The 12032-nt window shown below is 41.3% G+C and overlaps 1 protein-coding gene across 1 annotated transcript; it reads right to left on the reverse strand.

The window, feature by feature from the left end:
- Nucleotides 1-1813: 1813 nt before the first annotated feature.
- On the reverse strand, nt 1814-10747 carry LOC139374533 (G-protein coupled receptor family C group 6 member A-like). Its single transcript, XM_071115524.1, has 8 exons — nt 10669-10747; nt 9105-9246; nt 8450-8735; nt 5631-6286; nt 5456-5594; nt 4222-4431; nt 3748-3766; nt 1814-2754 (listed from the first exon to the last, which is right to left on the reverse strand). Exons 1-8 carry the CDS (start codon nt 10745-10747, stop codon nt 1814-1816), a joined length of 2472 nt encoding a protein of 823 aa, XP_070971625.1.
- Between the last annotated feature and the right edge of the window lie 1285 nt (nt 10748-12032).

Below are 12032 nucleotides of genomic sequence, written 5' to 3' on the forward strand. Positions count from 1 at the left end.
AACGTAACCAAGACTAAGGAGATGATTGTGGACTACAGGAAAAGGAGGACCAAGTAAGCCCCCATTCTCATCGACGTGGCTGTAGTGGAGAAGGTTGAGAGCGTCAAATTCCTTGGTGTCCACATCACCAACAAACTAGAATGATCCAAACACACCAAGACAGTCGTGAAGAGGGCATGACAAATCCTATTCCCCTCAGGAAACTAAAACTAATTGGCATGGGTCCTGATATTCTCAAAAGGTTCTACAGCTACAACATTGAGAGCATCCTGACCGGTTGCATCACTGCCTGGTACGGCAATTGCTCGGCCTTCCGACCGCAAGGCACTACAGAGGGTAGTGCGTACGGCCCAGTACATCACTGGGGCTAAGCTTCCTGCCATCCAGGACCCTAAAAATTGTCAAAGACCCCAGCCACCCCAGTCATAGACTGTTCTCTCTACTACTGCATGGCAACTTTAACCATATCTACATGTACATACTACCTCAATCAGCCTGACTAACTGGTGTCTGTATGTAGCCTCCCTACTTTTATTGCCTCACTACTGTATATAGCCTCTCTACTGTTTTTCACTGTCTTTTTACTGTTGTTTTTATTTCTTTACTTACCGATTGTTCACCTAATACCTTTTTTGCACTATTGGTTAGAGCCTGTAAGTAAGCATTTCACTATAAGGTCTACTACACCTGTTGTATTCGGCACACGTGACAAATAAACTTTGATTTGATTTGAAATAAATTATAAACAACTACTAATCAGTATAGCATTACTGTATAGCATAGCTAGGGGGACATAATGTATGTACTGTATTCTGGAGAAAAATGATTCCTCTATTGCTTGGGTTCATGTTCCCATAATACAAATAGGTTTATGCCAAGTTCCATGCTTCCAATAACTTTCACTGGTGCTTGACAGTCTTATCATGGGTCACACTTTGAAAAATTCAGATTGTCCTTCTGTAGAAGCTCTTATTATTATTATTATCTATCCTTCTGCTTCGTCACTTTACCCTGCCTTCATGTACATATCAACCTCAAATACCTCATTATTATCTATCCTGATGCCTAGCCACTTTACCCTGCCTTCATGTACATATCAACCTCAAATACCTCATTATTATATATCCTGATGTCTAGTCACTTTACCCTGCCTTCGTGTACATATCAACCTCAAATACCTCATTATTATCTATCCTGATGCCTAGCCACTTTACCCTGCCTTCATGTACATATCAACCTCAAATACCTCATTATTATATATCCTGATGTCTAGTCACTTTACCCTGCCTTCATGTACATATCTACCTCAAATACCTCATTATTATATATCCTGATGCCTAGTCACTTTACCCTGCCTTCATGTACATATCTACCTCAAATACCTTATTATTATCTATCCTGATGACTAGTCACTTTACCCTGCCTTCATGTACATATCTACCTCAAATACCTTATTATTATCTATCCTGATGTCTAGTCCCTTTACCCTGCCTTCATGTACATATCTACCTCAAATACCTTATTATTATCTATCCTGATGCCTAGTCACTTTACCCTGCCTTCATGTACGTATCTACCTCAAATACCTTGTTATTATCTATCCTTATGCCTAGTCACTTTACCCTACCTTCATGTACATATCTGCCTCAAATACCTCATTATTATATATCCTGATGCCTAGTCACTTTACCCTGCCTTCATGTACGTATCTACCTCAAATACCTTGTTATTATCTATCCTGATGACTAGTCACTTTACCCTACCTTCATGTACATATCTGCCTCAAATACCTCGTATCGCTACTATCAACAAACTATTTGCCGACAACAGCCATGCCCTTCTTTTCATAGTGTTTCCGGATGTAATTTGTGATGGCATTCTCGTTGTTGAGCTCTTTCCTGAAGAGCATGATGTAGCACTTGGGAGCAAAGTGACAACAGAGGACACTGTAATTGGACACCAAGATGGCCGCCGCCTCGATGGCCCGCTGGTACTTCCCCGACATGTTGATGTAGACAGGGATGAAGACGATCCAAACCACCAGGAAAATCATCATGCTGATGGAGACAAAACTGGCGTTCTTATACAAATCTGGCAACTGCTTCCCTTTGAACGCAAACAGGAAGCAGACCACTGCCAGCAGGGCAATGTAAGTCAACATGGCGCCAAAGAGCATCTTGGAACCTTTGTTGCACTCCAGAAGGATGGTGGCCTCGTCGAACCTGCTGCTTTCGACCATGAACGGTGGGGCGTAGGTCATCCACAGCACGCACACGGCCACCTGGACCGCCGAGCAGCACGTTACCACGGCGATAGGTCGGTTGAGGCGCTTCAGTGTTTCGCCGACTGTAACCCTCAAATCGAAAGTGAAGCCCACAAAGATCTGGAGCAGGTTGGCCAGGATGCAGGAGACGCAGACAGTGAAGGCCATGCCAAAGAGTGGGAGACCCGCCATGCAGGTGGTCTTTGTTGGCTCCCCCAGGAACATAATGATACAGCAGAAGCAGGCCAGCAGGGACAGCAGCTCCAGGAAGCTGAGGTAGCCTCCAGTGGATTTCACTATGGGTGTTCTTCGATCCACAGCAAACAAAATGGCCACCAGAAGGCTGACAACAATCCCCAAGACATCAAATGAGACCAGAACAGTGGTGAAAGCGTCAGTCCACCCCAGGTACTCAATGGTTTTCATCAAACATCTGTCCATGTCTGAGGATGTGTACTCCCTTTGTGGATGACAGGCCACGCACTTCTTACCTGAGGGTTGAATCAAATAGACAGCATGTGATATTTGTGATAATAATCATGTACTTGTTTGAGGAGTATGCAGGATATATTTACATGAGGACGTTTGGCTTTGAATAGAGTTGTGTGAGAAACAGGCGTTGTCTGGTATTATGACACTATTTGACGCAGTCCACAGTAACCACACTTATGCAAATTACCTATTTGCTTAGAGACCCAATTTGCCCTCAGAACATCCTCAGTTCATCAGGCCATGGACTCTACAAGGTGTCTAAAGCATTCCACAGGGATGCTGGCCCATGTTGACTCTAATGTTTCACACAGTTGTGTCAAGTTGGCTGGATGTCCTTTGGGTGGTGGACCATTCTTGATGCACGCAGAAAACTGTTGAACGTGAAAAACCCAGCAGCGTTGCAGTTCTTGTCGCACAAACCGGTGCGACTGGCACTTACTACAATAGCCCGTTCAAAGGCACTTAAATATTTTGTCTTGCCCATTCACTCTCTGAATTGCACACACACACAATCCATGTCTCAATTGTATCAAGGCTTAAAAATCCCTGTTTATTAACCTGTCTCCTCCCCTTCATCTACACTGATTGAAGCGTATTTAACAAGCGACATGGACATCAGTCTATGTCATGGAAAGACCAGGTGTACTTAATGTTTTGTATTTGTACATTCAACAAAATACAGACTAAACATTTAGACAATAGACTCAACATGCCCTCAGATCAGTTACAGACCTAAAGTAAAAATAAATTGTGGCCATATAGAACTGTAATCAGATTAGTTGCAAAAATCCCCTCAGACAATGGTATGGAAACTGACCTGCTTTGGATATTGTCTGATGATTTTTCTATTTACATCAAAATCAATAAGCATCTTGATATTTTACTGTACTTACCACCTCCGGTAGAAATGTATCCACGACTGCAAAGAGAACACTCCTTGCAGCATGAGTTTATCTTTAAAATGAACTCATATCCCGGATTACATGTCTTACAGCAGTTGGCAAAAGTCACCTAAAAAAGAGAGAAGATTTTAGGTAGCACTTTACATTGCATCATGGAATAAAGTAGTAATAATATGGTAATAGTAGAGTAACAACTAATGTCAAGTACACTTCATGTCCAATGCTATCTATTGTGTACTGTAGATCTTTGCCCCAACCTCAAATTAATAGGAGGCTAAGTGAACCCACATCCAAGAATAATGATTAAAGATGGGAAGGCTTACTGTAAAGTTAAGAATACTGATTTAAGATAGGAAGGCTTACTGTAAAGTTAAGAATACTAATTTAAGATAGGAAGGCTTACTGTAAAGTTAAGAATACTGATTTAAGATAGGAAGGCTTACTGTAACATTTAAAAACACAGATTTAAGAGAGGAAGGCTTACTATAACATTTAAAACACTGATTTACGATAGGAAGGCTTACTGTAAAGTTAAGAATACTGATTTAAGATAGGATGGCTTACTGTAACATTTTCGAACTCTCTGATGAGATGCTCTCTGATGCGGATGGGTTCATCAGGCCTATACACTCCGACGGTTATTATCCGATTTTCTGAAACCGACATGTTCCACTCTACGATGTCATATCCTGTAGTAGGGTCACCATCTTCATTGAAAGCTATGTGTGTGGTATTGTCCACTATGAAGTTAACCCGCTTGAGTTCCTCAAGAAGCTGTGGACACAACCAGCTAAATATGAACAGTGGGCAGCATCTTTATAGTTTACTCTGTGGTGTTATGTAGGAGAGATTGTATGTCTAAAATACAGTCAACCCTATGAATCAATCCTAATTAACAACAGTATCACAATAAAAGGTCCATTCAAATGTAAGATTATTTTTCTAGAATAACAAAAAGAAAATGTAAATTTCCAGATCCCCAAAGTAGACTAATATCGAGAGGAGTCAAACATCTGCTATCTGAGCAGCTAACCGATCGCTGCAGCTGTACATAGTCCATCGGTAAATAGCCCACCCAATTTACCTACCTCATCCCCATACTGTTTATATTTATTTACTTTTCTGCTCTTTTGCACACCAGTATCTCTACCTGTACATGACCATCTGATAATTTATCACTCCAGTGTTATAAAATTGTAATTATTCACCTACCTCCTCATGCCTTTTGCACACAATGTATATAGACTTTTCTACTGTGTTATTGACTTGTTTATTGTTTACTCCATGTGTAACTCCGTGTTGTTGTCTGTTCACACTGCTATGCTTTATCTTGGCCAGGTCGCAGTTTATAAATGAGAACTTGTTCTCAACTAGCCTATCTGGTTAAATAAAGGTGTTCTCAACTAGCCTATCTGGTTAAATAAAGGTGTTCTCAACTAGCCTATCTGGTTAAATAAAGGTGTTCTCAACTAGCCTATCTGGTTAAATAAAGGTGTTCTCAACTAGCCTATCTGGTTAAATAAAGGTGAAATAAAAATAAATCAAATAAAAGTATGTACAGTATATGCATCAATCTGAAATTAATGGAAAAGATAGACACCGAATACAACGAGGAAATTAGTGCCAATCTTTTCCATTAATTTGGGGCCGAGGCACATAGCTGCGTCTACACTAGCCTACAGATAGTATAGAATCTTTAGAGGTCTGAAAACCAAGACCTATTTTTTGGAACTGATTTTGTAATTAGTGATTTTAAAGTGTTAGTGATTACGTCAACCCACACAGTGCAGTGGCTTACCTCCCAAACAGCAAAACTGGCATTTCGTTTACACCTTACATTGTCGCAGTTCAGCAGGCTTCTCAGCCCCTGAGCAATGACTTTGACCGCTAGATAGATGTAATAAGACTCATCCTCGTCAATGTACTTCAACAAGCACCTTCTGTCCAGGCATGTCCTTCCACCACTCTCCGACTGGGATTTGGTGTCGGGTAATGTACAGTTCAGCACACTTTCATCTACCAAGGAATCGGGACATGGAGGATAATGACACATAAATTCATGGATAAAGCTGTTATGGGCTTTACTTTGGAACATAGAGTCACGGACGTACTCATGAAAACCCGGCACCTTGTTTCTCTTTGGAATGAATCCAAATACCCTCCCAACCTTTTGAATATCGGCCATTTCAGAAAGCTCCTTGTTGGTGGCCCAAGTGTCACATGCGATCCAAATTCTGCTGATCCCCATTCTAAGGACCTCTTTGAGGATGATCCTAACTTTCAATTCAGCTGTGAAAATGACAATGGCCTCGGCAGACGAATTGCGAATCTTTGACATGAGCATGGCCAATTCTGTTTGTGTTCTGGTCTCGTTGAGTAAAAAGTTTGCTGATAGGATCTCCTTGAAGTCCACACACAGTTTCCTGTCATTGAAGTGATCGATCAGCCTCTCTGCGCCATACTTGCCGAACTCATCGTCACTGCCTATCACTCCCACGCTCTCCCAGGCGAGATGCTTCACCAACTCAGCGATCGCAATGGTCTGATGCTCATCACTGGAGACCGTTCGCAGAAACGAGGGGAACTTGCACTTCCTACTGAGCAACTCACTTGTTGATGAATAACTGATCTGCAAAAATGAGGAACAAAGCATTGAACAGCGCTAGAGCAGAAGTTACAGTGACAATTGGTCATTATGTATTCCCACTTGAAATTAAACCTAACTTATAAAGGCTTTATAGAGCATTGAATGCTTTATGGAGCATTAAAGGCTTTATAGCGCATTAATAACGGCTTTATGGAGCATTAACGGCTCTACAGAGCATTAATAAAGACTTAATAGAGCATTAATAAAGGCTTTATAGAGCACTCATAAAGGCTATTAAGATTATTTACGTTTTCATAAGTACAACACAACTCTTCATAAATCATTTATAAGCAAAGTTATACTCCATGAAGGGTTAGGGTTAGTCACTACATCAAGGGTTAGTCACTACATCAAGGGTTAGTCACTACATCAAGGGTTAGTCACTACATCAAGGGTTAGTCACTACATCAAGGGTTAGTCACTACATCAAGGGTTAGTCACTACATCAAGGGTTAGTCACTACATCAAGGGTTAGTCACTACATCAAGGGTTAGTCACTACATCAAGGGTTAGTCACTACATCAAGGGTTAGTCACTACATCAAGGGTTAGTCACTACATCAAGGGTTAGTCACTACATCAAGGGTGAGTCACAACATCAAGGGTTAGTCAGTATATAAAGGGTTAGTCACTACATCAAGGGTTAGTCACTATATAAAGGGTTAGTCACTACATCAAGGGTGAGTCACAACATCAAGGGTTAGTCACTACATCAAGGGTGAGTCACAACATCAAGGGTTAGTCACTAGATAAAGGGTTAGTCACTAGATAAAGGGTTAGTCACTATATAAAGGGTTAGTCACTATATAAAGGGTTAGTCACTAGATAACGGTTAGGGTTAGTCACTAGATAAAGGGTTAGTCACTACATCAAGGGTTAGTCACTACATCAAGGGTTAGTCACTACATCAAGGGTTAGTCACTACATAAAGGGTTAGGGTTAGTCACTACATCAAGGGTTGGTCACTAGATAAAGGGTTAGGGTTAGTCACTAGATAGAGGGTTAGGTTTAGTCACTTTATAAAGGGTTAGGGTTAGTCACTAGATAACGGTTAGGGTTAGTCACTACATCAAGGGTTGGTCACTAGATAAAGGGTTAGATAAAGGGTTAGTCACTAGATAACGGTTAGGGTTAGTCACTAGATAAAGGGTTAGGGTTAGTCACTACATAAAGGGTTAGTCACTAGATAAAGGGTTAGATAAAGGGTTAGTCACTAGATAACGGTTAGGGTTAGTCACTAGATAACAGGTTAGGGTTAGTCACTATATAAAGGGTTAGTCACTAGATAAAGGGTTAGATAAAGGGTTAGTCACTAGATAACGGTTAGGGTTAGTCACTAGATAACAGGTTAGGGTTAGTCACTAGATAAAGGGTTAGGGTTAGTCACTAGATAAAGGGTTAGGGTTAGTCACTAGATAAAGGGTTAGCGTTAGTCACTAGATAAAGGGTTAGGGTTAGTCACTAGATACAAGGTTAGGATTAGTCACTAGATAAAAGGTTAGGATTAGTCACTAGATAAAAGGTTAGGGTTAGTCACTAGATACAAGGTTAGGATTAGTCACTAGATAAAAGGTTAGGGTTAGTCACTAGATAAAGGGTTAGGGTTAGTCACTAGATAAAAGGTTAGGGTTAGTCACTAGATAAAGGGTTAGTCACTAGATAAAGGGTTATGGTTAGTCACTAGATAAAGGTTTAGTCACTACATCAAGGGTTAGTCACTACATCAAGGGTTAGTCACTACATCAAGGGTTAGTCACTACATCAAGGGTTAGTCACTATATAAAGGGTTAGTCACTATATAAAGGGTTAGGGTTAGTCACTACATCAAGGGTTAGGGTTAGTCACTACATCAAGGGTTAGGGTTAGTCACTACATCAAGGGTTAGGGTTAGTCACTACATGAAAGGTTAGGGTTAGTCACTACATCAAGGGTTAGGGTTAGTCACTACATGAAAGGTTAGGGTTAGTCACTACATGAAAGGTTAGGGTTAGTCACTACATGAAAGGTTAGGGTTAGTCACTACATGAAAGGTTAGGGTTAGTCACTACATCAAGGGTTAGGGTTAGTCACTACATGAAAGGTTAGGGTTAGTCACTACATGAAAGGTTAGGGTTAGTCACTACATGAAAGGTTAGGGTTAGCATACCTGAGCCACTAAAGGTAGAGCTAGTAGACGGGCAACAGCTATTGAGTTCTCCGAATACCTCTCCCCAATTACCACTTTAACATGTGGTGTGGTTACATTAGGCTCCACCCCCTGCCCCTGGATGTCCTCCATCATGCTCAGTGTTGCTCTGATGGCATTTGTTACATCCCCACAGGTGTCGTATATTTCGTATCCGACACTCACATTGGGCAACATCTGAGACCTGTTTATCTCTTGGATGGCATAAATCATCACTTGCGATCGGAGAAACATCTGCACGTCGTAACTGCAAACATTATACAATTAGAATGGTTTGGAATAGCGGACTGTACGTTCTAGTTGCAGTCTTCTAGTTACATAGAATTCTAGTTACATAGCATTCTAGTTACATAGCATTCTAGTTACATAGCATTCTAGTTGCAGTCTTCTAGTTACATGGCATTCTAGTTGCATAGAATTCGAGTTACATAGCATTCTAGTTGCAGTCTTCTAGTTACATAGCATTCTAGTTACATAGCATGCTACAGTAGTTGCAGTCTTCTAATTACATGGAATTCTAGTTAATAGCATTCTAGTTTTGACAGCAAAGGTACACATTACCTACAAAGACACAGCACTTATTGATGACGCTCATTGATGTTCACTGTATACTCACTCAATGCATGTCTTTTGCGGAGGAATCGTGGATCCATTAGTTTTCACCTGCAGGTAAACAGGAAAAAGTCCACCCACAACAATGTCCCCAGGGACATAAATATGACGAGGATTGTTGTTGACTGAACAAGAAGGTCCCGAGACTATTGAGGTTACAGTCACAATTAAGAGCAACAAGACCCACATTGTGTATTTACTGTAGACTGGTGCTGAGGTCCTGTCTGTGTAATAACTCTGTGTCACTCCCTGTCTATTGAAGACCTGTATATGACAGAGGAAGTTTGAATATTTGCATACAGACTACAAACAGAATTCAGAGTAACAGCATTGTCTGTTTTTTTTTTACCTTTATTTTACTAGGCAAGTCAGTTAAGAACAAATTCTTATTTTCAATGACGGCCTAGGAACAGTGGGTTAACTGCCTGTTCAGGGGCAGAACGACAGATTTTGTACCTTGTCAGCTCGGGGATTTGAACTTGCAACCTTTCGCTTACTAGTCCAATGCTCTAACCACTAGGCTACCCTGCCCTACTTTCTAACTAAGGCAATGAAATGAATGTGTAGTTCTTATCTATGAAGATGAAAGGAAACCAAACACTTGTAGAATAAAACCCACCAATTTATAATAGTATTAATGATGTATTCTTTAGGTTCTCAATATGAAACTTCTGGTTTGTGGTTTGTTTACAACCATTGTCATTTTCTAAGCACTCGTATTCAGTTTTTTGAGGGGGCTTTCTAGACACAATCCAACAGGATAATTGCCTTGTTCAAGGGCACAGCGGCAGTCGGTTTGGAATCGGACACCTCACATTCTCTATACTGGTGTCCGATTCCAAACCGACTGCCGCTGTGCCCTTGAACAAGGCATGTGAATAGAAATACTGAACTATTTTAACATGGTTTATTTTAATTTCCCTATGGCGGACAGAACAGAGTGTTGCTACATTACACTGACTAACGTTTTCACCACAATAACTACAGGAAATACAGATCCCTTTTTACTTCAGATTAGTGATGTTTGTATAAAAGTTTTACAGTCGTCACAATCTCACGAAATCGATTGCTTAAAACAGATCAATATCTTTGGTTTAGCTCCAGTGTTTTTCTCATGTGCACCTAGATGATCTTTGAACTCCGCTGTGATTTTCAGACCATGGAGGCAATCTTTTTAATTTTTTAATTTTACGGCTCCTCGTATGAATGTTTTTAAGCTATCATTAAAATGAAAACCGACCCCTGTTTGTCACGTATCCACCCCCAGGCTGCCCTGCATCACGCACACCTGCCTTCCCTTGTCACGCACATCAGTGTTGTTGGACTCACCCGTGATCTATTTATTTCCTTCCCTATATTTGTCCGTTCCCCAGCTCTGTATTGATTGTCTTTTGTATCTGTTCCTGTCTCGTGTCATATCCGTTATTTATTAAATGTTTGACTCCCCGTACCTGCTTCGTCTCAGCCAGATCGTCAGTTTTTGTTCGCCCAGCCGGTACAGGAGCTTTTTTGTTTTGTTTTGTTGGTGACGTCGGGGTGCATTCCGCCACGGATGGAACCGGGGGTACCTAAGCCAGCCCGTCGGGCATCCACGCCCTGGCTGGCCCGAGAGGTTTCCTTGCCTCCGTCAGCTCCGCGGCATCCCATCCCTCATCACGCACCACCGGATCATCGGGCTTCCTCTCTGCAGCCGGATCGTCAGGCTCCCATGCCTCAGCCAACTCGCCAGGCTCTTACGCTCCTGCCGGTTGGTCGGGCTTCCACGCCTCAACCGGCTGGCCCAGCGCCCATGTCTCGGCTGGTTCGCCCAGGTGGGAGGCCGGGTGGTGCTCTACGGTCACGTCTGCTCCCGCAGTACCCATGAACACAAGTTTGACACATGAGTGTGTCGGGAGTCATTTTTATGCCTTCGTCTTCAAAATATCACAGCTTATTTCAGCATATTGATTATGAATTTAGACATTTAAAACCAGTGTTTTGACACTCGGCTATAACTCAAAATACACGACAACAGAATATAAACGGCAACTGTAACAATTTTTCAACAGCATTCTATTTAATCCAGTAAAAACTACTGAATGAGCCCAAAACATGTGGTATGATTTATTGATTTTGATGATATTATTGAAATCGTGAAAATACGTTTGTTTTGCCTGTCAGAACTCCTAAACTACAACACACAATCTAACATACTACTAAGACCCAACACGGTATTTCTTGAAGCTTACAGCTACTGTATATTCACAATTACCAAAGTTTGAAACCGTAAATGATTCAACTTATATTCCAAAATGAGTTTACCAAAGTTGAGACTTAACTATTGAACAAGAACCGATCAACTCAGATTTAGATTAGAGAGCCGCTTTCTTGTCGATTCAGTGTGACAGCCTTCTCACCCGCACTTAAAACGCGCACAGAGGCTCAAGGTCATCCACACACTAGTGCTGAGCGATTAGTGTTTTTGAGGTCACTTCACGTTTCAGTTCGATAAAAAAAATCACTGTTTTCAATTTCGCAAATGTTTTAAAACTTTAAATGCGTTATGAAATAATGACATGAAAATGATTTTAGGGCAGGTTGTCAGCTCTATCTGCCCGGACGCTAACTGCCAATCATGATAAGCACCCGGCCCGTTAGAGTAAGTTCGAATTTCCCCGTCTGCCCTTACGCTAACTCACCAAGACCACCCAACCTGTCTATTAGGTTAGGTTCAAAACAAAGAAATCAAAACGTCTGACCTGCGTGAACATCTGTAGGATGATTTTAAAGAGTAGCTTTTTGGTAAACTCCGTTCCCTTCTTTGTCAATTACACACGCTGTGCTGTTCATCAGTCTCTTCCTATCACGAGACAATTTATAATATTGTCACCCATCAGACTATTGTCAATTTAGGCTACATCTATAATTATGATGGGCCAGTGGTCGCTCAGAC

The sequence above is a fragment of the Oncorhynchus clarkii genome, chromosome 19 (genome assembly GCF_045791955.1).
Source record: "Oncorhynchus clarkii lewisi isolate Uvic-CL-2024 chromosome 19, UVic_Ocla_1.0, whole genome shotgun sequence".
NCBI classification, from domain to species: Eukaryota; Metazoa; Chordata; class Actinopteri; order Salmoniformes; family Salmonidae; genus Oncorhynchus; species Oncorhynchus clarkii.